Source organism: Phalacrocorax aristotelis, chromosome 7 (genome assembly GCF_949628215.1).
Source record: "Phalacrocorax aristotelis chromosome 7, bGulAri2.1, whole genome shotgun sequence".
Taxonomy (NCBI): domain Eukaryota; kingdom Metazoa; phylum Chordata; class Aves; order Suliformes; family Phalacrocoracidae; genus Phalacrocorax; species Phalacrocorax aristotelis.
The window spans coordinates 23,964,909-23,992,588 of NC_134282.1; the positions used below are offsets into that span (position 1 = coordinate 23,964,909).

At 39.5% G+C, this 27,680-nt stretch overlaps 2 protein-coding genes and 1 long non-coding RNA gene across 4 annotated transcripts in view; 2 read left to right on the forward strand and 1 right to left on the reverse strand.

Moving 5' to 3' along the window:
- The first annotated feature begins 525 nt into the window (after positions 1-525).
- Positions 526-15,888, forward strand: COPB2 (coat protein complex I subunit beta 2). 2 transcript variants are annotated; one of them, XM_075099267.1, is made up of 22 exons: positions 526-635; positions 2,341-2,478; positions 3,104-3,190; positions 4,407-4,533; positions 5,642-5,790; positions 6,949-7,095; positions 8,140-8,239; positions 8,374-8,516; positions 8,739-8,938; positions 9,526-9,636; positions 9,913-10,001; positions 10,083-10,189; positions 10,493-10,636; positions 11,338-11,468; positions 11,773-11,980; positions 12,195-12,305; positions 13,109-13,323; positions 13,598-13,690; positions 13,770-13,950; positions 14,095-14,163; positions 15,023-15,115; positions 15,540-15,888. In XM_075099267.1, the coding sequence occupies exons 1-22, from the start codon at positions 633-635 to the stop codon at positions 15,633-15,635; spliced, it is 2,742 nt and encodes a 913-aa protein (XP_074955368.1). In that variant the 5' UTR covers positions 526-632; the 3' UTR covers positions 15,636-15,888. The 2 variants fall into 2 exon arrangements, with proteins under 2 accessions (XP_074955368.1, XP_074955369.1); XM_075099268.1 differs by having other exon boundaries at positions 15,026-15,115.
- Positions 15,889-16,385: 497 nt separating this feature from the next.
- MRPS22 (mitochondrial ribosomal protein S22) lies at positions 16,386-22,841 on the reverse strand. Its single transcript, XM_075099270.1, has 8 exons — positions 22,518-22,841; positions 22,105-22,259; positions 21,201-21,365; positions 19,855-19,998; positions 19,271-19,354; positions 18,168-18,313; positions 16,842-16,956; positions 16,386-16,563 (listed from the first exon to the last, which is right to left on the reverse strand). Exons 1-8 carry the CDS (start codon positions 22,636-22,638, stop codon positions 16,471-16,473), a joined length of 1,023 nt encoding a protein of 340 aa, XP_074955371.1. The 5' UTR covers positions 22,639-22,841; the 3' UTR covers positions 16,386-16,470.
- LOC142059934 (uncharacterized) overlaps positions 22,686-27,680 on the forward strand; it is a 31,465-nt gene continuing 26,470 nt past the window's right edge. Inside the window, exon 1 of the long non-coding RNA XR_012661546.1 lies at positions 22,686-22,892. This is a non-coding gene — a long non-coding RNA (uncharacterized LOC142059934). The remainder of the gene's footprint in view (positions 22,893-27,680) is intronic.

Sequence of the window (27,680 nt, forward strand, 5' to 3'; positions counted from 1 at the left end):
TCGTTGGGCACTACTGAAAAAAGTCCAGTCCTATCCTTTTGACACCCACCCTTTAGATATTTATAAGCATTGATAGCATCCCCCCTCAGTCTTCTCCAGGCTGAACAAACCAGGTCTTTCAGCCTTTCCTCACAAGAGAGTTGGTCCAGTCCCCTGATCGTCTTGGTAGCTCTCCGCTGGACTTGCTCCAGTGGTTCCCTGCCTCTCTGGAACTGGGGAGCCCAGAGCTAGACACTGTACTCCAAATTATGCACACTGAGAGACCGTGCCGATCAGGCAAAGGTGACCTCTTCTCCAGGTCACTCACAACAGGGCAGGGTCTGGCAGCTCTCCGCACCATCACCCAGCTGAGATGTCCCAGGTCGTGCAGAGGGAGGGTCTCACCGCAGCGCCCATCACCGCCGCCGTGAGGTGACGAGGCGCCCGCCCGCCGCAACTACAACTCCCATCGGGCCCTGCGGCGCCTACATGTCCCAGCTCCCGCCGCGCCGCCTCCCTCTCGCGAGGCCCGGGGCTCTCGCGTCACTCTCGCGGTACCGACGGGTCCGGAAGCTCCACGTCGGAGGGTCGGAGCCAGCCCGGGGCGCAGCGACACCTCAGCCGTCGGCGCTGCCGCGGGGCGACGTGGGGCCATGGTGAGTGTGGGGGGCCGCCCCGCCAGCGGGGCGCGGCGGGCGGGGGCCCGGCCACTGGAGCCCGGCGCGGAGCGGGGAGGGTCGGGGGGCTGCCGCGGCCGTCAGTGACCGGCTGCAGCGGGGCTGGGCGAGCGCACGGCGCGCAAAGCCCCGCTGCGGGAGGCTTGAGAAATCAATCCTGAGGTGTTCTTCGGTGGCCCCGGCGGGGCCGCCCAGCCTTGCCCGCGCAGCTGCCGCCGCTTTGGGCGGCTCCCCCCGCGCTCCCAGAGGAGCGGCGCGGCTGGACGTGTTGCGAAGAGCAAGAGGCCGCGCCGGGGCGAGGGCCTGGGCAGCCGCCCCCCGCCAGGGCGAGCCGGGAGCCGGGCCGGGATGTCGCGGGGCCTTCGGCACACGGCTGGCCCTGCTTTGGGGGGCAGCTGGATTGGGCTCTGGGCAGGACAGGCCGGGTGTCTGTGCGGGGTCTTCCTGCTCTCTTTGACCCGGGCTTCCCCGTTGCCGTGCTGCCTGAAGAAGTCGTAGTGTTATTCTGTGGTTTAAGTTAAATAACTTAATAAGAAGAAAGGACTTGAAAGTCCCCTAGCGCCATTCTGCTTGAAGTCATGGAGCAGATCCCCTGGGTTGTGTTACTAGCGTGGTGTTCATCAGACAGACCTAACAGTTGTGAAAGCATTTCAAGTACATGTTGCAGTTCACCTCTTGGATCAGCCATAGTCTGGTTCTTAATAGTGGCAGATAAGAGCAGTTCCAAGGATAAGCAGCGAGTCACATGCAATTACTTTGCCTACTCTTCTAGTATTTATGGCCGGAGAAATAAACCACAAGTTCGTCCTCTTCCATCAGATGTCACGTCCATAAGTTATGGATACTATGTGGTAGCTGGGTGTCTCTTTCCTTGCAGTGTCTAACATGTGTAACTGCAGGTTTTATTAATTTTATTCTGCTACGAAACATATGCAGCATTCTGTGATCATATATTACTCATAAAGTTCTCTGAGATAAAATGTCAGCAGCATTAAGTGAGCTCAACAGCCTTTGAGTGTCTAAACAAATCTATAATGCTTCAAATATTTTACAAAATCACTTTGCTACGCTTTATACCTTTTAAGTACTCTGGCTTTACATTGCCAGTGATGAAGTTGGAAGGTCAAATCCTTCTTCATAAGGGAAAGACTTAACGTTTTCACTCCCCTCAGTTTTTCCAACATAGTGTTCCATTCCAAAACTTAATATTGGAATTGTGAACAGAAATAAACTTATAATGGGTGAATGTTGTTGTTTTCTGTTGTGATAACTGGCTTTTGCACGTGTTTTTTCAGGTGAAGTAGCAGGAAGATTCTTTTTCTATCGTTTGTATTAGAAGCAAAATCTCTTTGTTTTGCTTTAGTAGTTCAGGGACACCAGGAAGATGTGCAGTGCATCTTTTTTTGACTGCTGGAGATACCTTTTACATTATGAAAAAGTTCTGAATTTCACAGAAGTAAATTAAATGGACCCATGGCCATTGGTGGGGGTGTGATGTTTCTAGAAATCCTTATAATAACAAGTCAGCAGATGGATAGAAAAGCGTAGCAGTCTTCTGTCTGCTGGAAAAGGAGGACTGATTCTTTTTATTTTAAGGTTTAACTTCATCTTTCCTTCTTCCATCACATTTCTGTGCCAGTTTTATGTTGAATAACTTGGTATTCTCAATTCTTTTCCTCTCTAGCCTCTCCGACTTGATATAAAACGGAAACTAACAGCCCGGTCCGACCGGGTGAAGAGTGTAGACTTGCATCCCACAGAACCATGGATGTTGGCTAGCCTTTACAATGGCAGCGTCTGTGTTTGGAACCATGAAACACAGGTGATGATTTTTATTTTCCTTTATTGTCAAATTTCCATAACGGACAGACGTATAAATTCTATTTTTTGATACTAGATACACAAGAAGAATCTTAAATCACTGCTACTAATTGACTGTACTCTCCCCTGCCCTATTACAAAAGTCACTGTATTAATAGACAAGGAATATCTTTAGCTGTGACTTTTAATGACCTGTCATTTCCTATAAATTTATTTTTCAAGAATCATCTCTGTTGTGGATTCCTTGCAAATTAATGGCTTTCCTTCTGAAAGATTAGACACCTCTGTCTTGCATCTGCCATCTGTATTTGTGAAGATTGTAGGAACTGTTAGACTTCTACCTGCCTGTCAACTATAGTTGAAATTGGGCAGCAGCTCCAAAAATATTAGATGGGGTTGGGTTAAGAATGGAGGGAGAACATAAAGGTGATGTTAAAAGAACAAAACAGGCAAGTATCTCCCTTCTTGGACAGGTATGTTCCTTTTAAAAAGTGCACATGTACTGTTGTAGGATTCTTGGAGAGTTGCTAAAGACAACATACTAGACGCTGTTAAGAAAAGATAAAGAGCTGATTTCAAAACTGATACTTTCTCTAGTGCTATAAACTTATTATTTTTATTTTTAGACTCTGGTGAAGACTTTTGAAGTGTGTGACCTTCCAGTGAGAGCTGCCAAATTCGTGGCAAGAAAGAACTGGGTTGTTACAGGAGCTGTAAGCTATCATCGTCTTGTGATGTCCATATGCAATAATACTTTCTCTAGTTTATTTTCATGCCACTCCTTTGTATATCACATAGTAGTATGATTTTATATGAATTTGTAGATAAGAAAGGAATACTTCAGTACAGTTCCTTTAAGTTTCAAAACTTAAACTTTTCATTTCAAAGGAGAGCAATCTAATATGGTGGCTAATTCTGCATGTAGTGCAAGGTAGATCTAGATTTAACTTTTATTGTCAACTAAGATGAAACTATTGACTGTCTTGGGTAAGAAGACTTAGAAGTGACTTTCTACTTTTTTCCTTGGTTATATTAAAAATAATTTTTTTAGTTGTACTCACCGCTGGAAAAATACTCTGCTTTTATTCAGTGAGTCTACTTTGAGAGGAATAGTTTTTTTCCTAATCTTGGTAACACATTTTTCTTGATAGAATGAATGGGTTTTTGTCTAAATGGAAGTAATACCTAAAATTTTTTTTCTTTTCTTCTGCCCTATACACAGAGTAAAAAGATTTCTTGTCTTTTCATTGTCTTATGCTGCCATGACCCAGTTACTTCAAGTGCACATAAGTTAGCACTGTTTCCCAAGAAATGCAACACTACCTTCTTGGCAGCACCAGAGTTCAAACAGCTGCATGGGAACTAGATTAGTAACTGGTGAAAGTTGGTCTCAATTTTTATTTTTATCAACTTAATTTCACACACACACACACACCCCCCAAAAAAAAATCTCAATTTTAAAGAATGAAGTTGAAATCACCTTTCCACTTGACTTGGTTACAAATTCTTTCCTCCTGGCCCCACAGCATTAACACCGTTGTAGATTTTATGTTGGGGAACCTTGCTTTTCATTGTCATATAAACATTAATAATTTTTAAAGCATTTTTGCACTTCCCTTAATTTTAAATCAAAAGGCTATTTGAAATACATGTTTTTTTAAAATGAAATTTTAGTCGAAGTTTTTTCCATTTTGTAAATGCCTTGGAATAGGATCGGATCATTTATACACTTCTGAATCGAAGTATAATTTGTATCGTTAGCAATGTACAGAAAATAACATTTTCTTAAATATTATGTTGTTAGAGGCTCTTCGATGGTGGAATGTTGGTTTGGTGGTTTTTTTTTTTTCTTCCTAGTTACCCTGCATTGAATTTAAGGTGCAATATACAGAGCCCTATTCTAATGGTGGCTTTTCTTCCCTTTCATAGGATGACATGCAAATTAGAGTTTTTAATTATAACACCTTGGAAAGAGTTCACATGTTTGAAGCACATTCAGATTACATTCGTTGTATTGCTGTGCATCCCACACAGCCTTTCATACTGACAAGTAGCGGTAAGAGTTCTTTGGTATATTTTTATATTTATTAACCATCTGTTTTTAGGCTTCTGTTTTCTGTCTAGTGAGGGATTGCATGTTTTTTCCTTTTTCTGCTGAAACAGCAATCCTTGAGCAAGTAGCCAACATGACAGTTGTCATTTCATCTTGTTCCTTTGCAAGATGCATTCATGTTTTTTAATGGAATATCAACTGTTCTTGCAATTTAGAATATAATATCTTATGTCCTTGTTAGAGAAGACCAAAGAACCTGTTGCTTAATATCTGCCAGAGGAAAGGTTCATATATGTGCCCCTTAGCTGTTATTTGAGAGTTTGCCACACTAAAATTCTGTTTCTTAAAAAATTGCATAATAGTTTGGAGTATGTTTTCAGCTGGCAATCTGACTTAGCTAACTTTCATGTTTTTTCCCTTAAATACTACTGAATTCTCTTTTATTTGAGGTGATCTATGTTACTTGGGATTGGAAGATCACAGTATCCCAACAGATCTTACCCAAGAACATCTACATTGTGCTACTCAGTCCTTTTCATTCCTGGAAACCTTACTAATGCAGTCAGAGCTCTGCCAAAATGCAGAGAGCCTTGTGGGTCAGAGGCGCCATATATTTCTGTGTTTTGCTGTTCAAGCTAATACACTTACACTTGAAATAAAGGTACTAGGAAGCCAGCTTGGTTGTTTCTGCATCCTATTCCTTAGCGCTTGTCAGAGTAGGTGCTGCAGAAGAAGGCGTGGGTCCAGTTCCTTAATATCTGCCCAGTATTTTAAGATTAATAATTCAGTACCTTAATATCAATTCTTAATCTCCCTTTTTAAGACAGATATATTTTTTTTTACTTAGTTTTATCACTATTTTACTGGACAGTCTTTTTGAGAAACTTGTACTCCCTGTGGTCCTTCTGCAAGGAAGGACTGGTAATCTTACAGGTGGAAAATACATTGAGTATTAGCAGTGCCTCCTTCCAAGGGGGAAGGGATGAGTGAGCCTTTCACCTGAAGTTATTAACAACTGTGTGGTTTAAGAAGGTAGGTATCAGAATATATTAAACTAACTGAAGCTTATTTGGTTGTTTTTTGTTTTTGTGTTTGTTTTTTTTTCTTTCAGATGACATGCTCATTAAGCTCTGGGACTGGGATAAAAAATGGTCTTGTTCTCAGGTGTTTGAAGGGCACACCCATTATGTCATGCAGATTGTCATAAACCCAAAAGACAACAATCAGTTTGCCAGTGCCTCTTTGGATAGGACAATCAAGGTAGAGAAACTGCATTTTGGAGTTGAGTTTTTTTTGTCATTAAGTAATTATCAGACAGAGTATACAAACCAATAATACTGTATGGACAATGAGTCAGAATTATAAAAAGCAGGTGCTATGATAGAATTTTTATTTAACAAGGACTTGAATGGTGGTCAAGTTACTGTTCACCTACTAAGTAATTCAGTAAATTTGCAAGATTACCTGTCACGTCTAATCATTGAAATGTGGTTCTCTAAACTTTAAGTGCTGCATTTCCATTTGGATTACTCGGAAATACTGCAGAGGGGTAATGGTTATACTATCAATGAGTAGTTTGGAAGAATTAAAACTAAATATAAAAAACATAAAGGTATTTCTCCCATTATTTTCATGTCCTTGGCTGTCTATTGAATTGTTTCCAAAGGTGTCTTCAACGTTCTTATGGGAGACCCTGATGAGTCTCATTTGCTGTGAAACTATTACTAAATACCTGGGACTATAGATTTACAGCCATCTGAGCAGTAAGACTTCCTCACTTTCCCCACAAATTATCATTGTATTGGCTGTGAAAATCCAGTTTTGATTTCATAAGTCCTCAATTGTTGAGATTAGGTGTGTAGGCTAATTTGATGTCATAACCATGGGAAAATAGCAGTGTATCTACAACTTCACTTGGTTCATTTTGAGTCCTCATTTAGCATGAGATTTGTCATCAATTTAATGTAACTGGAAAAAATAAAGTTAAGGACACATTTGGGGGCAAATCCGTTTATGCACAAATAGTTGCTTTTTCTAGGTCTACTAGTTAATTTCATAAACAGATACTACTTCTTAAAAATAGTGTCTTACATGGTTTCATGTCCTAAAAGAAAAAGTTGGGAGAAACCAATTCCATTGTTTTGAGATTTTTGAGGTACAAGCACAGCATGTACAACTTGGCATATTATTTCTGTTTATTTGGCGGGGGAGGATTGGTAGTTTGATAAGCAGTTGTTCAGGTTTTTCACCTAAGAAAACAACTGTCTTTGGAATTCCATATTCTGTATCTTTGGAATTGTAAACTACATCTGAATACCTACTCTGTTTGGCAAGGTTGACCTGGATGCAAAAGATTAATAACTACACGCGGTTGAGTTTTTTGGTGTGTTTTTTGTTTTGTTTTGTTTTTCTGGGAAGGTGTGGCAGCTTGGCTCTTCTTCGCCCAACTTTACTTTGGAAGGCCATGAGAAAGGAGTAAACTGCATTGACTATTACAGTGGAGGAGACAAGCCATACCTCATTTCAGGTGCAGATGACCGGTTGGTTAAAATCTGGGACTACCAGGTATATGTTCAACTCTTCATAAACTTCAGTGCTGACTGCCACAGCAAAACCAATAGTGAAGAAATAGAAAAGGAGGGAAAGGACTTGAATAGACCAACAGAAGTATTGTTCATTTATCAACTCTTTCCATCCTTTCAGTTCTCATTAATTTTTTCCCTTCTTTCTTTATTCCCTTCCCTCTCTCCTTTTTCATCCTATGCACATTTATATAGGGACATGTGTGCATGCACACACACGCATGTGCTTCTACTTGACAGTTTGCAGGGGTCATGAGGTGACTTGTTTGAATGCTCTACAGGAAAGAGAGACTGAATCCAGGGACTCAGTTCTGTTGCTGGAACCTAGAGTTCATAAGTTCTTCCTGCATAGGAGTGTATGAATGGCCAGAAGGGCAAGACAAAATTTGTTAGATAGTCCTTTGTGGTTGTTAAAAACTGTTGCCCTAGAGTAAACACAAGCTCAGAAGTTAAAGCTAGTGCTGTTAATTTAAGCATGTGGTGCAGTAATGGCTGTTAGATCAGTACTTAAAATTTTGCCACCATGTACGGTTGTATACATCAGTTACGTAGCCTAATGTTAGTTGTCTCAAGCAGAGTAGGCTTTTCTTTCACCACTGTGAATGAACATTGTTGCTAAAGACAATATTAGATCTGTCTTCACCTGTAATTAGATTCAGATAAATGGTTTGCTCTGATTTTTTTTGCAGTGAACTCCGTTCTCTATCTTGTTTTAATCTGTTGTGCTATGTAGCTCTGAGAAAGCATATCTTCTAGGCAGAAACCAATCTAAAAATAGAGGAAAAAAACTAAGTCAAGGGAAATATTTTCTTCTGGGGAGGAGAAATTAAGTCAATAAAATCATAATTTTTAATGTCTAATGCTGTTGTTTGGGCATCTTGGAAATGTTAATGGAAGAAATCTAGAGAAATATGTTTTCAGATAAGTTTTAAATTTGGGGGAAGATTCTTTTAAAGAAATGAAGGTAAAAATGTAGCAATGTATATTATCTGTACCTGTACTTCCAACGCTTTTTTTTTCTTTGCAGAATAAAACATGTGTACAAACCCTGGAAGGACATGCTCAAAATGTGTCATGTGTCAGCTTCCATCCTGAATTGCCTATCATTATCACAGGCTCAGAAGATGGTAATTTTGTATTTCCTGATATATAAAGGACAAGAGAAGAATTTACAGGAGAGCTCTTCTTCTGGTGTGGCTACGCACCTCCTGCCCTCGCATTGAGAGAAGAGATAAAAGCTGTGTATTTCTTTCTCCTCTAGGAACTGTACGCATTTGGCATTCGAGTACTTACCGCCTGGAAAGTACCCTCAACTATGGCATGGAGAGAGTGTGGTGTGTGGCCAGTTTAAGAGGATCCAATAATGTGGCTTTGGGATATGATGAAGGCAGCATTATTGTTAAGGTACAATTAATGATTTGAAATGAGAAATGGTGATTCATCACTGTCCTGTGCACAGAGCAACTGATTTCTGATTCTGTGATAATATGTACAATACTAAAAATCTGACATTTTAATTGGCATTTTTTAGACAGAGCCAGGGTATTTCACTAGATATGTTCAACTGAAAAGAAAATCAAGAATGTATTTTCTCCATCTGCTAAATTCTTATGCCACACTTCCTAGCTTGGTCGTGAAGAACCTGCCATGTCCATGGATGCAAATGGAAAAATTATTTGGGCTAAACATTCAGAAGTCCAACAGGCTAACTTGAAAGCTATGGGAGATGCTGAGATCAAAGATGGAGAAAGATTGCCACTGGCTGTAAAGGATATGGGGAGCTGTGAAATCTATCCTCAGACAATTCAGCACAACCCTAATGGACGGTAATAGATTTTAGAACAAAATACTTAAACATTTCTGATTTTCCTTTTTTTTTTTTTTTTTTAAATGTTGGAAAACTTTTTGAATGAGTAAGAGTTGCATGTGTGCTGGTGGCTGAGAGCCTATGGAGAACAGGTGTGTCAGAGCCAGTCACTGTAAAATCAGAGTAACAGATGGGCTTCACCTGTGAGAGCTGATTAAACAGACAAGTTGGACATTCTAGGTAGGGGAAGAAGTATGCAAACAAAATACATAAGATAATAGCAGCAAACTACATTCTTTTATCACTTCTTTTGAATTTTTTTTTTTGCTAACAGATAAGCTAAATTAAAAGAAAAGGTAAAGGGATACGAGGTACAACAGCTGCTCAGCAGAGAGCAGAAGGGAAACCAAGTAGCTAGCAACATGATGCAGAGGAAAATCTGGTTCCGTGACATTTTTGGAATATACAAATATCTTTTATTCTGTCTGTATTTGCAGTGATTGTGTAGGGCTCGGGGCCTTTACCTTCTTGGATTTTTCGTCTGCTTGATCATGGCTATTGAACTGAATACAGGTGTCTGACAAATGCATTGTTCTCCTGCTCTAGGTTTGTAGTAGTGTGTGGTGATGGTGAATACATCATCTACACAGCTATGGCTTTGAGAAACAAGAGCTTTGGTTCTGCACAGGAGTTTGTATGGGCACATGATTCTTCAGAGTAAGTGTTGCAGATTGTTTTCCCTTTGTATTAACTTGAGTTTGCTGCTGCTAGTTTTCAGGCTGTACAACTGGTAAACTGGCCTGAAGACTAAAACATGTGTGGATAATGAACTTTCAATAACTGTCCTGCTTTAAAATTTTCCATTTGTAGCACTCTGCAAATTTTTGAAGATAAATCAAATGCAGTTGTTTTGTAGCAGCTTACAATTTTAGTAATTTTCTACTTAGGAAGGCGAATAATTTTTATTTTTTTAACAATGCAATCTCTATTTAGATACGCAATCAGGGAGAGCAACAGTGTTGTGAAGATATTTAAAAATTTCAAAGAGAAGAAGTCATTCAAACCTGATTTTGGAGCAGAAGGTAAGTATTTACTTCTAAAATAGGTATGTTGGTACATTTCTTTGCACAACATGGATTTCTTCCACCTTTATTTTCTTGCAGGCATCTACGGTGGCTTCCTGTTGGGTGTCAGATCTGTTAATGGTTTGGCATTCTATGATTGGGAAAACACAGAACTGATTCGCAGAATTGAGATTCAGCCCAAGCATGTAAGTTTCTAGGTGGGACTGAAGATATTCATCTGTCTGTGTTTACTGATTTTTTTAACCTTTTTTTTTACTGGACTGCTGATTTTCTTAAATGAAGCCAAGGTGTCCATCATAAAGTAATCACTTCTTAGGTTTATCTCCATCTTATGGCAGAAGGGGGGGGAGTGGAAATCCCTGTTTGTGTTGGCTTCTCAGGTACTAAAGCTTCTGTTAGAGTTAGTAGGTTTTAACCTTAATTTATATAACTTCCTTTCTTAACCTGGGGTCTCTAAAATAGTGTCATTATTGATTCTGATGATACAGATTTTCTGGTCTGACTCGGGTGAGCTTGTCTGCATTGCTACGGAAGAGTCATTCTTCATTCTGAAATACCTATCAGAAAAAGTTGCAGCAGCCCAAGAAACACATGAAGGTGTCACTGAGGATGGAATTGAAGATGCTTTTGAGGTACCTTCTATTCAAAACATGGAACAGGATTAGAGAGCATTGAAGCAAGTCTTCCCAGAGTATACCAACATTATTCCTTAACATAATCCTATTAAATTTTAGTTTTCAGAGCACTGGAATACAGTATACACAGTATAAATCATGTGAGGAATGCTGTTAATCATTTTATTTGGGTTTCCTGGGGAGAGTATCCCTGTTGGAATCCCAGTATGACAGCCCTTGATGCCTACATTTCTCTTCAGATGTCTCTTGATTATTCTCACAGAGTTATAGAAGCTATTTTTAAAGCACGCACTCAGGTAGTATGTTCACATTGCTTAAACCTTTCTGCAATTTTCAAGTTTTGAAATGTTATTGAAATTTGAGAACAATTAAAAAAAAAAACTTAAGCTGTGAAATGTCAGCTTTCCTTGTGAAATTTGTCTTTGATGATTGTGCTTAATGCTTAGTTTGGTGCCTGTTTCCTGGATTTATAATTGGTTTAGTTAAGTATTACGGTAGAGATTTCATATGTTACAGCATTTTTGTAAAGCTATAAAAGCATTATTTAAGTCCTTCCAATCTGTATCTAAACTTCTTTGCAACTTGCCCAACTGTTGACTTAAGTATAGAATATTAAGTTTAATTGGAAAATGCAATAGTCTTACTGCTACCTAAAAGTACCTTTTTACATCTGTAATTAAATCCAACTTAATTTACAGGTTCTTGGTGAGATTCAGGAGATTGTGAAAACAGGCTTGTGGGTAGGCGACTGCTTTATTTACACCAGTTCTGTGAACAGGCTCAACTACTATGTTGGAGGAGAAATTGTCACTATAGCCCATTTAGACAGGTAAGTTGCTGCATCGGGTTGTAAGCAAGTGATAAAGGTTCTTTCAGCAAAGTTAGGACAAGGTTAACCTTGTCACCTGCTTGCCATGCCTTACCACTTTTTCTTGCATATCTTGCTAATGTATGTTTTGAGGCAGTATTGTAAATTGTGGAGGGAATAAACAGTGTTACGTGAAAGTGCCTATATAGTAAAAGTAGAGTTTTTCATGTGAGTATTCTTGCTATTGTAAGAACTATTGGACTTTTTTTTATAGATTCTTTGGTAGTGGATCTATTGAAGATGAATATTCTTTGTTTTGTTTCAGGACAATGTATCTTTTGGGGTATATCCCTAAGGACAACCGGCTTTATTTGGGTGATAAAGAGCTGAACATTGTTAGCTACTCTTTGCTGGTCTCAGTGCTTGAATATCAAACTGCTGTGATGAGAAGAGATTTCAGTATGGCTGATAAAGTTCTTCCCACAATTCCAAAAGAACAGAGAACCAGAGTTGCACATTTTCTTGAAAAACAGGCAAGTTACAAAAAGTTAATAAATCAATTTAGTCACACTTCTAATGGAATTTGCTAAGCAAAAGCAGATCACTTTATCTGTAAGCAGAAACTCTTGTTCATCACCCATATTTATTGGAGAATACTGTACCCTTCTGTTCAGAGGGCTTTTGTTAGAACATCTAGGATGCTGTTTGACCTGACAGATCAGTCTTACTTTCAGACTTTTATTTTAGGGCTTCAAACAACAAGCTCTTGCCGTATCTACAGATCCAGAGCATCGTTTTGAACTTGCTCTTCAACTTGGAGAATTAAAAATAGCCTATCAGCTTGCAGTGGAAGCAGAGGTAACCATAATTTTTAGTGATTTGTATGAATTCAGAGAATAAGTGTGAATTTAAGAGGCCCTGCAAAAAAAACAGTGGTATGTAGGGGTGCTGTACAGCTCCCTGAACACTACATAAATGCCTCCAACTTTCTTGATTAAGCTCTTCTGCCTGTAATTCTAAGGAATCTAAGCTGTGGGATGGGGACAGAAAACTGTTGTCTGCTCAGAAAGCTACAGGAACTCCTGGAGAACACAAAACTTGAACCAAGAATCAAGCCTTAATCTCCCATATTGAACAGTGAGAAGAGGAATGGTGGGACTGAAGCCTCTGGGCTTTTGTTCCAGCCTTGGCAAACTCAGACTGATGCATTAGGAGGACTGACAGGCAGTGACTTGTCCCATAGCCATTATTCAGAGAATTGGTCTCACAGTTCCTGTTGTAAATAATGAAGTTAGTGATAAGGAATGTTAACTTAGTTACAGACAGAAATGATATTACATTCTGAAGATTAACTTGGGAACTTTTTTTAAGAGATTGTTAGTGTTTAAATTTCCAAAGTTATTTCTACCTTCTCCTTCCATGTTTAATGAAAAACTGTTTATTTTGTGTAATGGTATAGCCGTGTAATGATCTGCATCTAACACTCACTCTGTCATGCTGTGAAGCTGCAGTAATCATCGTATCTCAAAGGGAGGACGGTACCTTTACAAGTAAACTTATTTTCATATTGAATGCTGTGAAAAATCTTTAAATGCTGTTCAAAACTGAGGGTTCTTTTTCTGGTTTTTCTTTCCTTCCCTCTCACCTTTTTATACCATTAGTCAGAACAGAAATGGAAGCAACTCGCTGAGCTTGCCATTAGTAAATGCCAGTTTGGCTTAGCTCAGGAGTGTCTCCACCATGCACAAGACTATGGAGGACTGCTGCTTCTGGCTACAGCTTCAGGAAATGCTAACATGGTGAATAAGTTAGCTGAAGGAGCAGAAAAAGATGGCAAGAACAATGTTGCATTTATGAGCTACTTCCTGCAGGGAAAGTAAGTAGCAAGCATAAGATTCAGATTGTTCTGTTATGCTTTCTGAAATGCAAAGAACCTCAGGTTCTTCAAATGGTTAACTCCAGCTGACTTAAAACTTCCTGGAGAAAGATTGTGGTATGTGCCTTTTCAGAAAAGCTATTTTATGAAGGTTGCTACTTTTAAAATGTGAAATGAAAGCACTTTGAATTAATGTAAATAGAATGAACAGCTAATCTAATACAAAAATTTGTCTTTATTTTACTGGTTAAAATAGTATTTTAAAACCTTTTAGGCTTGATTCATGCTTGGAACTCTTGATTAAAACCGGGCGTCTCCCAGAAGCTGCTTTTCTTGCACGGACATATTTGCCAAGCCAAGTTTCAAGGTAACTTCAAAGCATGTGCAGAGTGTGAATGGTGATGTCAAAATTAGCTGTATATAAGAAATATGGTTTGCATCTCCAGGGTTGTTAAGCTGTGGCGGGAGAATCTCTCTAAAGTCAATCAAAAAGCTGCCGAGTCCCTTGCTGATCCTACAGAGTATGAAAATCTTTTCCCTGGATTAAAGGAAGCTTTTGTTGCTGAAGAGTATGTTAAACAAAGTCTTGCCGACTTGCGGCCAGCCAGGGAATACCCCCTTGTCACTGTAAGTAATAAGTGTAGGAGCTTTTATCGTCTCTAGAAGAAAACTTTGGTGCTGTGTAAATTCAGCTTTAAGCAAGTCAGTACCACCACTTAAATGTTCCATGAAACCTATGTGTTGGTGGTTTTGGTTTTTTTTTACTTTCAGCCAAATGAAGAAAGAAACTTACTTGAAGAGGCAAAAGCCTTTGAGCCTTCTGGAGTAATGGCACCGCAGGTCAGTGTTAGTGCTAATTGATGAACCCTAAGAAAGAGGCAGTTTTTGCTAATGTACAGTAACATCTACCCTGGAGAATATTTCACCAATAATGGACATGTTATTGCTCTTACTGGCTTGACTGTAAGCACTGCAGCTGAGTTCCATGTTCTTTTGCCTCAGACTCTTCTTAATCTATTTCTGTTACCTAAACCAAATTAGAACTAGCTTGCATTAGAAACTGAAAATAAGACAACTAACGTTAGAAGCATATATTTGCATTCAGTTAACGATTGCATAGAAGTCTAAGTATGGTTGTCTCTTACAGCTGAGGCTGAATATAGGAAGTTTTATAGGAGATAATTATATAATTAATCTAAATACGCTCAACTGAATAGTACCATTACTTCAGTAATGGCACTAAGTGATAAATTGTCACAATAGAAAACGTGTGCAGCAGTGATGAGAGAAGGATAAGTGTTAAACCATTACAGGGTACAGAACACAAAGCCCAGCAACAGTACTGATTTACCGCCTTTGCTAAAACTGCTCTGACAATCTCGAGTAACCTACCCTCTTTCCTGCTGAGGACCTTGAAAATCACGTACTTTCTAACACCACTTCAGTATTTGAGATTAACTGATACTTTCTGAAGGTTGTTTTCATTGTATTGGTTCCATCATCAACTGCTTTAAGTAAACTGGTGGGGAAAGAGTAGTCTGTAGTGGATGGAGGACTAGAACGCTTACTGGCTGTGAAGATGTGGTTTGAGAATTACTGAGGGAAACTTTGAAAGAGAACCACCTGGAGCAGGGGATTACAGGTCTCTTGTCGAACTAATTTAAATTCAAAAGAACTTAAGGAATCTCTTTTTCATTAGAAGAAGGCTGAAGAACCAGTTCCATCTCTTAAACAAGAACTGATGAAGACAGTTTTGCAGAATTCTGATCTACTTCCAACCAGAGATCAAAAGGTACTGAAATATATTTTTATGAAGGGAAGTACAAGCACTAAATCCATTTTACATTTAAGATTTGAACTAATATTGTAATTAAACCAAGCTACTAGCAAATGTCACTTTCTACATTAAGAAACTTAGGCCCAGTACAGGGTATGGACCCCTCCTGTTCTATGCAGAAACTGTGTACACAGTAATGCAGAGCACTTCCTACAGCCTTATGGATTTACAAGGAACAAAGGATGAAGTCCAGAGAGAGTTGGTCAGAAAGTTGTAAAGAGTTGCTTTTCGCTTCAGCTTATTTTAACATTTACATGCCACCTGTCTGCCTCAGCTTGGTGTTTTGCAGAATGTACAAATACATCGGAGTCATACATCATATAAGGTGGCTAATGTAACCATATTACTATCCCCTTAATCGAGTCTTTTCTTTTCTTAGACACTGCTGGACTTGGAAGATGACTTGGATAACTTAGATCTGGAGGATATTGATACCACAGATATCAATCTGGATGAAGAGATCTTAGATGAGTGAACATAATGCTTTAGGTGACCAAATCACTTACTCCAAACACAGGAATGAAATTCTGAGGACTATGTGCTCCAAGTTAATTTGGTTTTATACTGCAAGTGGACCACGTGTATGTAGAAAGAAGGGTAGACCCAGCAACTGTACAAAAAGAATCACCTTCTCCTATGTTGAAATTCAAGATGTAGGCCTGCTCCAGTGCATACTAAAAAATGTTTTCATTTATTGAGCACTTCAATAAAAAGTTTTAAACATTCTATTCTTTGGTTCTCCATTTAATAGCAACTCTACTATTCTTAACCCAGCCTCAATTGTGGGTATTGCAAATATGTGGAACAGGAGCATAGTAGCCAAGCATTAGTATTTTAACCTGACTTTTCTTAGCATATACACTTAGGTATGTTGTTGTTTTGTGTCTGTTCACACACTAAATAGTACAGTGAGAATCAGTAGCTCAGTTACTCTTTCAGACAACATATTTTAGCTAAAAGGTCTAACAGAAATGTGTCTTAGGTGACAGCTGTGGTGTTATAGTTTCCTAAATGAAGCTGTCCTGACCCTACACTTCATGATGTAAAATGAATTGTGAGCAACTGTGTAGATTTAAGGTGCAACAGCAAAGGAATTAAACTCAGGGTATATTGTCACCTCAAAAGAAGAATCATGATGACTATGCTAAGTGCATTTACAGAACTTTTGAAAATAAGCTGCTGTAGTAATTCTTATATTTTAGTTAAAAACATTGTAAAACAGTCAGTTGTTTAACATATTTATTGTGGAATCCCATACATCAAATATTTATAAACAGACTTAAAACTTATGATGAAAACCAAAGTTTATTTCATGAAGCTGTAGAAGCAGCCATTGCTTCTTCATAAGCCTGGAGGGCCAGCTCTATATAGCCTTCTTTCTGTGATTCAGTTTTCGCAAATACCTGTAAACATGGCAGGAAAGAGATTAATGTACAATTAAGACCATAGTTGCATAAAAGATTTCATCATTCCAGTAGATCAGCCAGGTACAACTGAAATCCTGATGCAGCTATATATGTAGTTTAAAAAAAACAACCCACACACAAACCTGGCATGCACAACAGTTCTAGTTAAATACCTGCTTCTTAAGGTAAGGAGAAATTTAGACTACTAAACAGGCTTCTGCTGTTTAAAAGCCTTCCTTTCTGTAGTTAAGCAGCCTTGAAGTAGAAAAGCGTACCTTGATCAGATCAACTCCTTGAAGTTTCCCTTCCCCTTCTTTAGCTTCTTTTGCTGATTGACATTCAGGATGAAGCATATGATACAGCGTAATTAAACTCGTAGCATCATCCAGCCTAAACAAATAAAGGCCCAGTTGTAGCAATTACTTTCTCAATACTAAAAGACTATTTAGAGAAAGTACTTTGTGGTGCATTCTGCACACCACAGGCTTTCATAGACTTCTGCTTTCACTGAGTATACAGTCATTAGAATATACAGCTGAACAGGCAGCCTGTCATCTATCGCAATGGCAACCTGTTTGTGAGAAGGAAGACCAGAACACGAACACCAAGGTGCACCAGGTACATCGATTTATCCATACTGCAGTTTAAGCCTGATGTACTGTTCAGCAGTAATAAAGATGAAATGTCTGTAAAATACAAATAATTACCCAGTAACAAGTACTTAGCGGAACAACCATGCCAAAGAGAAGCTTTCTAACTCTGACTGCAGTAACTGGCATGTTTTACAGAAGCAGCGGTAGAAACCTTGTGAGACCCAGCCCTCAGCAGCTGAATTTTAAATTGGAACAGGTGTTTTACATAAGCATAAGCCAGAAGTGGATGGGTGGCAGGTAAAGATGCTCCAAACTGTGGTAATTTAAGTGCTCCACATATTTCAATTTTCCCTGTAATAACTTGATTCTGAAACTGGAAATTCCCTGTATTTCTTCATACCCTCAGGTTTAAAAGTAAGATCTGAGCACCTGTTCACAGTTTCTAACTTCAACAATAGGAAATGAATGCCACCATCGCTGCAACTTGGCATTCTAATTGTACAAATTTCTCTCAGCTCTAGTGACATTTTGAAAAATTAAATATTGTTTGCTTCAGGGAGTTTGAGTAAGTTTAGCAGCATATCTTACAGAAATCCATCAATTTAAAATTAAAGTATCTATCTGTTCCTAAGCTACTTAGGAATTGCTTTCAAACCCAGAGTGTGTCCATCTTAAAAGCCAAAATTGAGCTTGGTAGTATAAAAGTGTTAGGCTTTAACATCAGCACAGCTGGAAGTGTACTGACTATTACATGGGAAACAATAAAAACCCAACAACTACAAAAGGCTAATTTCTGCAGAAACCTAGTTTAATACCCTACAGGGTAGGTCCATACTTTATGGACCATAGTTGGTGCTTCTGTTCAGCATCTATGTAGCTCCAAGTTACAGCTAGCCTAAAATTTCACGCAAATGAAAACCAACTTAAATAGTTTTTACTTTCAAACAATGGTACTTGTTTTCTATTTGTTTAGATAAGCAGAATTAATAAGTGACAAATACCACTTACAAGTCTCTGTGGATCATATCTATTAGCAAGCCATCCGTTTTCTTTCTGTTTACTAGATACCATACCATTCCTCCAAAGTGTCTTGTTGAACGGAGCAGATCATATTTGGCATGTTTCTCGATGTCATCATATGTCCGATGATGAACCTATACACAGAAGATGTTTTGGTAACTGGAGTTTGATGACAGTTTCTCCCCTCTAACTCTCACTTAGAGGTTTTATTCTATTTTCAGGCCTCCTTAGAAATGCAGGAGTGAGCCACAGGCTGAACCATGCTACCTGAAAGCTTTATACATGTTACAATTCAGGGTAACACTGGGTAGCTCTTAGTACTTAGGCACAGACATCTTTAGGTTAAGAGAAAACTGAATACTAGCTATGTACTGAAAGTTTGAGGAGGGAGAGACATAACCACTGAACTTCATTTCACTGCTGTCATGTTGTAATCTATTCTTTAAGGAGAAAAATGCTACAGTAAAGAGGTGAAATTTTACTTTGAAGGTACTTTTAAAATTGTCTAGCAGAAGTTACATCTCAGTGATTTGAGAGTTACTACAGCTTGAAGTAAACATTTTAAAGACAAGTGTCTACTAGCATATTCACCAGTACCTACAGTTACTAAATTTAAATATTTCAGCTAGAAATTTATTTTTGTTCCTGGTCTTTGTCAAAAATAACACTTGGTGTACAGTGCTCTCGGGCACTTCAGCAGTTATCTAACTTCATCAGTGATCTACCTGGTCCTTTCAAATCCTGACACAGCAGTTACCGTGACTTTAGAAGCACAACTCTGGTTGTGTCCACTTATGGGCATTATCGTCAATTCTGGTTTGATACCAGAAATACTTACATAAGGACCATTTTTATCTATCTATAGTTTCTTTCTACACTGTTGGAAGTTACATAAACAGAATACTGTTTTACTCTTTTTGCAAGAAAAAAACACCCCAAAACTCATCACAAGGATAACAAGTAATCTATAAGGGGAAAACACACATGAGCACCACCATTGGTCCCCAGATAATACTTATGTTTACGAAACAAACCCTAAAGTTGTTCACTAATACTATTTTTTTTACTAGACAAATGAAAAGTGAACTCACTCTGATATAGTCAGGTGAATCTGGCTCAAACTGAGCGATGCACATGTTAAGGATATCCTCATGACGGTCTTGCTGAAACACAGTCTAAAACAACAGTTCAAATTCAGGAATAGATTCTGTACCACACCATTCCAACTCTCCAAAATCAAGACAGCAGCCACAACACTTCTGTTCTGGGCAACACTTACTGTAAGTATCCCCTTAATGACAATACAAAATTGATAAAAGTACAGTAACTGCCCTGATGACATTAATACAATGTCTTGTGACTTTTGTTTCTGAAAGACCAGTTCACATTTTCAGATTAAGCATAGAATTTCAACAGTGCAAAACAACTAAATGTGTATTTCTAGTATGACAGAATATTTACACCTACCCAGGACTTACCTGGCCCTAACCTGGAACTTTATTACAAGCATTTTAACTAAGTTACAATGATGAGCAATTGCTCAAAAGAGAATTCAAGCAGCTTAAAACATACAAGCAGAATGACTTCTTCAGAGCTACTCTGTCCAAATAGCGGTTTCACTATCACAGCACAATTAAGTAAAAATGATCAGTTTTCAAAACCAGGAAGATCTTACCACAAGGTGTTCGTCCTTGAATACAACTGGGGGAATAACTCTGCGCCCTTCTTTTGGGAAGAATATCTGTATCATTCTGTCTCGTTCTTCCCAGGTTGCTTTGCGTAATACACCATTTGGTTCTCTAACTACAATGAAACGTTCCTGAAAAGACGGTTAAAAAAGAGCATTATCTCCCAAAGTCTTTTCTCTTCGTAGCCAGAACCACTGTAAAAAAGATTCTTATTTGGCAAAGTCCTTCTCTACCTAAACTCACACTAGTAATACCAGTTTCTAAATGATCGTTGCTATGTGCTAGATTCATTTCTCCCTTGATACCTGCTAATTAAATGCTATGTTTGCACCTTAATTTTGCCATATGACATAATCATGAATGCGTCTAAACTAAAAGCTATGATTCTGTGAAGTTTTGACAGATAACATAACTAATACCCAGAGAAAGGAGTTAGCGTTGCTGCCAGCCTGATTTTATGCATTTAGTAACACATACTAAATTAACAATGCAAGTGTCTTGTACTTCATTGTTTCAGGGGTAGGTGCGAGAATCAAGTAAAGGCAAGCACAAAACAAAAACTACAACAAATAAAACAATATACTCAGATCTGTTCACAAGCTTATTAGATTTAGGGCAACAAACAGGAAAGTTTGTTGGAACGAGGAAGTCTTCAATACATTTAGGCAGAAGAATAAATAGCAGGTTCATCTGAGAGCACTCAGATGGAGTAATAGAGGGAAGACTTGGCAATTCATTTCACAGGATCATCACCACATGCATGTTTGAACCACGGAGACTTCTTAGAATCATAACTATTTGCTAAGAATTTTTCCAGCCTCTTACTATTAGTACTTAGACAATCTAGATGTTTCATTATACGAATAAATCTTTATCCCTATACTCCACAATTTTATTTGACAACTGTTTCTTCACAGCTTTCCCATGAATTCATTAATTTACTCAGCCTTCCACCAGATCTTTGCACCTGTGAAGCAGCTCCATCTTTTAGTCTATGCACAGTACTAAGTAATCCAATTCCACAGGAAGCTTCTAGGAAGTATGGAAGAACTCAGCACTCTTAGCATTTCACAAGCACCTGCTTTTAAAATAATTAACTAACTCTCCCACAGCTTCGCCCCCACACCTGCTTTTGAACACTGCAATGTAATTTATTATTATCAGTTAGAAAACATTTAGAAATATATGTCTTTGTATTGCCTTGTACCAGACAGAATTTACAACTCCTCCGCCTTTTTGCAAATTGCTATAACTACATTTTATTAAAACCTAGACCTTATTTTGAAATTAAGAATGAAAAGCTCTTAAAATATATTAGTACATTGTTACTCACACGATGTGGAATGGAGTAAGTTAAATCTGTAAACACATATTTTGTAGTTTCCGTTCCTTCAATGAATTTGTCTTCTGCTAAGACATCGTCAATTGGCTCTCGTTCATTCAGAACAGGGGGCATGATTAGTTTTTCTTTAGCTTCCTCAATGGCTTTTCTTGTGGCCTTGGGGAAAAAAATTTACAATTTAAAAAAAATCATCCTATTAGAAAGTTAACATACAATTTTGGGACAAATATTTTAATTTAGAGAGACATTTAAAAAAAAAATATTTTTCTCTTCTGTAGTTAAGAAGTCTGACATTAATTCAATCTCCAGGTAGATGAACAGCATGTGAACAGTATACCGCTGCTGTAACTTGGGCAAATTGCTGCAGAAAGTTCCAAAACTAAAATCTACATATACTACTGCAAACACCAAGTTTATTTCAGGTATTTTTCCATGGTAAATTTTCCCCAAAGCCTAAACCACAATAAGCAGTTTATATATAGCTGCAATGGTGTTTTCATGGCTAAAGACAGGCCCCTTCCTCATTCTGGACCCTAGTCAGACAACAGGAAAAAGAAGCAGTCAAAGGATTCCCAGAGCTATACTTTAAATATCAGATAAAGACATTTCACACAATTAAGAAGCATAAGGAAAGGGGATAATAAAGAGAACCTGTCACTCAAGGAAAAAAGCATCCAATTTCCCTCCATGTTCCACAAAAACTGAGAAAAAGTGGATAAATAAAACTACCTAAAGTGAAGAAACACCGATTTACACCAGTTCAGAAAATGACCTGAAACAAAGGAAAGAAACCGAAATGTTTTCAACAGCAGCATTAAAGAAAGCAGAAATACGGCCTGCTACAGACCTTTTGCTAAAATCAAAACTTATTTCAAAACGCAGCAGAGCAGCCTACCTCTTCCAGCTGAGCTTCTGTCATCAGCTTGTACTTGGGCGGTTTAAGCTCCTTTTTCACCGGCCTAAAAACCTTCTGCAGGTTGAGCCCTGTCATTTTGTAAAGCAGATTCTGAACCGCTTCATCCGCAAAGGAAGGCTTGGCAGTTTTTCCTTCTGCGGGACGATTTTACACCGCGTTAACCCGCTTGGCGGGGAAGCCGCTGCCGGGGCAGGGGGAGAGAAGCAGGCCCCACACGCCTCCTCCCCCCCCGGCCGGGTCCCCCCCGCGCCAGCACACCCACCCCGTTCCGCTTCCCGCCCCCTCGGCCCCCCAAGAGCTACAGGCGCCCGCCGCGGAGCGGTGAACCGGTGCCTGCGGTCTATATGAGGAGGCGGCGTGGGGGAATTCCATTCCGCGCCCCCCTCACATACCGCTCTCGGTCCCCGTGTCCTGCCCGAGCCCCCGCCGCGCGCGCCATCCCCACAGCGTTCTCGCCACGCGTGAGAGGCGCGCGGACCCCGCCGCGCAGCCCCACGCCCCGAGCGCCGCCATCTTGCACACGCCCCTTCATGCGCCGCCGCTGCCGCGGCGCGCGCGCCGGACGGCCCCCGGAGGCAGGCCGGGAAATGGAGTCTCCCTTCGCCTCGGCGGCCTGTGAGAACGGCGCCGCGGGGGGAGCGGCGGCACCGGGCGGCGAGGCCGCCTCAGGGAGAGAGAAACGCGGTCCCCCGGGCCTTTTCCCCGAGGGAAAAGGCAAGAAACCGCTCCCAGTGCGCTTGTGTTATTAAAAGGCTGCTGAGGCGGAGGTGAGGGCCAGGTTAGGGTGGGAACCCGTTCTGCTGTTCCTGTCAGATCAGGGGCGACGCCGGCGGCGGGAGCGGGTGCAGAGCGGGAGGGCGCGTCGGCAGCCGAGGGGATTGCCGGCTCCCGCAGCCGGGAAATGGACGGAGCAGGGCTCCGGGATGGCAGGTTTACTTGGCCAGAGGGGAGACAAAGTAGTAGGAAAAAGGAGGAATTGAGCCCACCGTGCGCACCGCCGCGATTAAACCGCCGGTAAACTGCGACTGCTCAGAGGTCAGGGAAGGTGCGAGGCGGTAGGTGCATGCGCTTCCCCAGCAGCTGCCCGGTCTGGTGCCCCTCCGGTCGGTCAGCCGACAGGGCAGGCAACTGCCTGCCCTGGTTCTCGGGCAGTCTGCCCGAGAGGGGGAAATACTGTGGTAATTTATACAAAATTAAAAATCTCATGCGGCTCTGTCTGCTAATTTGGCACTTGCATGGTGACTGAAGGGCCAGTCTCGTTGTCAGGTGGTGGATTTTCTGTTTGGCCCATAATTTGTCCTCCAAAAATCGCAGCAAATGTTCATGCTTGAAGTACTACCTGAGGAGTTCCTGTGCCGGTACAGTGCGCCGGCTTCCTCGGTCTGGTATAAGCAGTCACTGCCATTGGTGGTGATGAGTTTAGTCTTCTCATGTTCAGGGAGCTTTAACATTTTTGTAAAAGAGGGAAAATAAATAACTGTAATCAAGCATAAAACCAATATTAAATTTTGTATCCAATAGATAGGGACATCAGGTCTAATGGCTGTGAAGAGGGGGTATGCAGTTGAAATGGGTGTGTTATTTCATTAAAAGAATAACTGACTTCTTATAACTGAGTCTATTTCAAGGGGTTGAAAGTTTATTATTACCTAAAGTTTTTCTCTAGCTGATGTGTATCTTCTATTGTGCATTTCAGTCACACTGACTGTTGTTAGGGATATGTGAAACAGAAAGAAAACCTATTATCAGCAGGCAAGGCTCTGTACAGGGGCCCTGAAAGCTCCGCATTTTAAAATGTTCAAAGCCATGTGTTGATGCAAGCTGGCTGACGACTTCCTGTTGAAACAGGAAATATTTAATCTTCAGGAGGGAAGATCTGGAAACAAGTAATGGGCTTAAATTCTGAAGTTTTCCAATTGTTTTAAAGTTTAGTGGGTTGTTCACTGCCTTGCCAAATCAAAGTCTAAATTGTGTTACTTTGGAAAATGGTGACTGAAGTCCTGGAGAAAAGGAGATGGCGTATGTATCATAGCGTATTGGTTTTCATTAGAATAAAGTTAAGCATCAGCTGAAAAATACATTTGTTTCTAATAATAGATCTTAATTGTACTGGGGAGCATTCATGTTTTCCTTAGCCTTATTCAATATTCAAACACCTGTGCTGGGTTGAGTTTTATATTCAAGCATTTCAATATCCTGGCCTTTGCATTGTGAGAAAGGTTGCAGGAGGGCATATTCTTGTCGTATTTATATTGGTACAATTAAGTTGAAATAACTGAGAACTGAAGAGTGCAAATGAACCCTTAATATTATTTTAATGTAAATTTATGCATAATTTATTTAAATAATGCTAAGAAAATGAAAAATTATTTTGAGAAAATTGAGAAGATTATGTTTTTCAGTTCTTGCTTGGAAGATCTCCGAAGTGAGAACTATACCCTATAAGGGAATTGGGAAGTTATTTGGCAACTTGCCTAAAAACCACTTCAGACCTGTTCATGAATTTGGATGGCAAGCCAACGTCCATTTTAATTCACAGAAGGGCTTAGAAAAACAACAGAATTTATTAGGCTATATCCAGGAGAGGTTAAATTCACATTCATTCTGTCCTGGAGTAGTAACAGCTGCTGTGAGGATTAGCCTTTTGGCTGGTGGGGTGAAAGGAAATATTAACTAACTATACTATACATGGAAGTACAGCAGGTTAACATAATTTATAAAATATCCATTTATATTGGATAGATTATATTTTATTTATGGTTTGTATTTGTACCGAAGTAACAATTTTAAGTAGGATGTTTTATATTGGTATACTTAAAAATACAACACCAGCTTGAAGAATCAGTGGTGTAAAAATTGGTAATGAAATAAAGAATCTTTTTTAGCTTTTGTTACTATTTTGAATGCATCCCAGGACAGTTGCTGTTGGAAAATTACAAACATGTGATGATGGGTGGATGTCCCCTGTGAAACACATTGGTGGTCTCAGTCTGGATTCTGTTGGAAAAGTGTCAATACAAAATCACCTCCACAGTTGGCATTAATTTCCTTTTTGTTGGTAGTTTCAGGAGAGCGAAAGGATCAGATGGCTGCTGAGGTGAACCAGTTTGGTTAACATCTCAGGGAAAGAGAAGGCAAATGGGGAGCTGTAGGAGCTTACATTGTTGCTTTGCCTATTTAATTGGTAAAATAAGGGGCTGTAGTTTACCAGTCTTTCTGGAAAATAAATATTTCAAATTAGTAGTATGAAGTTGTTAGGAAGGAAGAATTCTTTCTTGGAAAAAACCCAAAATGTAAGGTTTGGTAACTGCATCCAGCTGCTGTAAGAAGAAATAGAGTGAACCCAGTCAGGCTGTGTACACGTCCACAGTTGGTGACATGACCTTTTTCAAATTAATGGTTGGTTCTCTTGTTCCTGGTAAGACAGAATCTGGCAATCTTGTGGAACATTTTTCTGAGGGACACAGTGGATCAGGTTGGAAGCTTTTTTTACTAAACATGCATGGATTAGTCTGGAGAGAAGTTATTTTTGACAGAGAAGGCAAAGAGTGCTGAAGTAAGAGAGATGACACAAACCTTAGTATATCATCAAATTTGTCTTCAAAGGAATAATATATTACATGTGGTTGGTTTTGTTTCCCCGTGTACACAGATGGAGTGGGGTGTTTTTTTGCTAAAATTAGTGGTGTAGTCATTTGTAATATGATTGTCTATTCTCAGGCACATGACCTGCAAGCATCTTATTTGCCAGTTTCTTCTCTTTAAGGGAGAGAGTATTATTTTCTCTGGAATTGCCTTTTAAAGTCTGTAGCCATGGATTTGCATTGCCATCCAGCGCTCTGGGTAGCTATTTCAGTGGTGGTGGCGATGATGATGCATGAGCTTTTCCTAATACATCAGAGTTGCTATTTTCTTTCTTAAAGACCATAGTGATATCTGAAGCTGGTTTGTTTTCAAATTTCGTTTTAATACTTGACAGCAGGGACAGATAAATGTGGCTGTAGAGCTCTGTCCCAAGCTGCCAGGCCAAACTTGACTCCAAGGGTAGAGTTATGGGTAGTTCTGCTGGACAAAGCCCATTTTTATAAATAACAACAGTGATGCCCACTGAAACTGAAGTAGTTGAGGTCAGCTGTAGCTATTGTCATCCTGTGTGAACAGCTGCCTTCTGTTGCCTATGGAAATATCCTTAGTGAGAGGGAATGAGTGAAACATTATGTAAAAGTCTTCCAAGTTTGTTTCTTTGGTGCTATCAGTTTTAGTAAGTGCTAATACTAAGCACAGGTTGAAGAGCAAATGTTGCTGTACGTTTTATTTGTGCCTCGACTATTTGACATTTGTATTTCAAATTTGAAGGAAAAAAGGATTATACGTGCTCTTTATTTTTAATTTTCAGTCTATTTCAGATGAATTTATACTATACATGTGTGCTATATTCCTATGGGCCACAGGGGGGCAAGATTGAGATTTTAAACATGAAGAATGAAAGTGCCTGAGGAGTTATAGTCGATAATGTAAATTAACTGTTTTCATTAATGACCCAGATTTGCCTCTGTCTCGCATAAAGCTGCCATAATCTCACTTTAATAATGATAAACTAGATATATACAAACACTGTCTCCAGTAATTGAGATTACATACATTATTTATAGTAGGGATATAAATCCCACTTCAGTTTATATTGTTTTCTTTGCTATGCTTTAAGGCCTTGAGCCAAAGCCCATTAAAGCCATTGGAATTCCTTCTCTGACTTCAGCAAGTTCTGAATGAAGAATACATATTTTTCAAATAAGTTTTATTCTTCCTTTCTGCTCTTGTAATACTTATCTTTTAAAAATTGTCAGGAAAAAAATAGGAAATATTCAGTATTATTTAAAGTAAGATAGGATTTGTATAGTTGTTGTTTTCCCCCCTTCTTGATAATTTTTTAACCTCCCTCTCATTCCATCACTATTTAAAGTCCTGTCCATCTGAATCCAAGCATACGCCAGGGCATTGTGAACTAAATCTGGTGTCCAGCACAAATTGTTACATGTGGGCAGGATGGGATGTATACTTTATTTCCACAGCAGAAGGACAGAGCAAGAATCCTGGCAGATTTGTTGGTTTGTTCTGTTCTCTGGGGACAGGAATGAGTGGAGGAGATGGCACCCTCCAGTTCAGAGGTTAATTATAATTTTTCCCTTCTCTCCTGTTGCTATCACAAGTAGTCAATACCTTCCTCTCATAATTGTACTTTTATTTGGTTTTCACCAAACCTGACAGAATATTCTGAATCCTAGACTGTCCAGATTAAGTGTAGATGTGTATTATGTATATTGCCTGGCCTGTTGTCAAAGGCTTAATAAAGATGCAGTTCAGATGTGTCTACTAGTTACATCTTGTCATATTTTGTCACTCTCCCAAAGTAGCCTGGAGATATGATTTTCCCTGCTTTTTTAAATCCAAATTTCATCAGGACTATTGTATCATTTTATAGCTTTTCATTTAGTTCATTTATCAATGAACTTACCTGATCCAGAAGCATATCCTCCTAGTTATAAACTGTTCTAATA

What these genes read in the sequence shown, in the direction of transcription:
- COPB2 (XM_075099267.1), top strand. An exon ending in TTAAAATCTGGGACTACCAG is followed by an intron (nt 7,096 to 8,139) that starts GTATATGTTCAA and finishes TTTTCTTTGCAG; the next exon opens with AATAAAACATGTGTACAAAC. An exon ending in TATCACAGGCTCAGAAGATG is followed by an intron (nt 8,240 to 8,373) that starts GTAATTTTGTAT and finishes TTTCTCCTCTAG; the next exon opens with GAACTGTACGCATTTGGCAT.
- MRPS22 (XM_075099270.1), bottom strand. Translation starts at nt 22,638, where the DNA reads ATGGCGGCGCTCGGGGCGTGGGGCTGCGCGGCGGGGTCCGCGCGCCTC. An exon ending in GATATGATCCACAGAGACTT is followed by an intron (nt 16,957 to 18,167) that starts GTAAGTGGTATT and finishes TTATTTGTTTAG; the next exon opens with GCTGGATGATGCTACGAGTT. An exon ending in AAGGAGTTGATCTGATCAAG is followed by an intron (nt 16,564 to 16,841) that starts GTACGCTTTTCT and finishes CCATGTTTACAG; the next exon opens with GTATTTGCGAAAACTGAATC.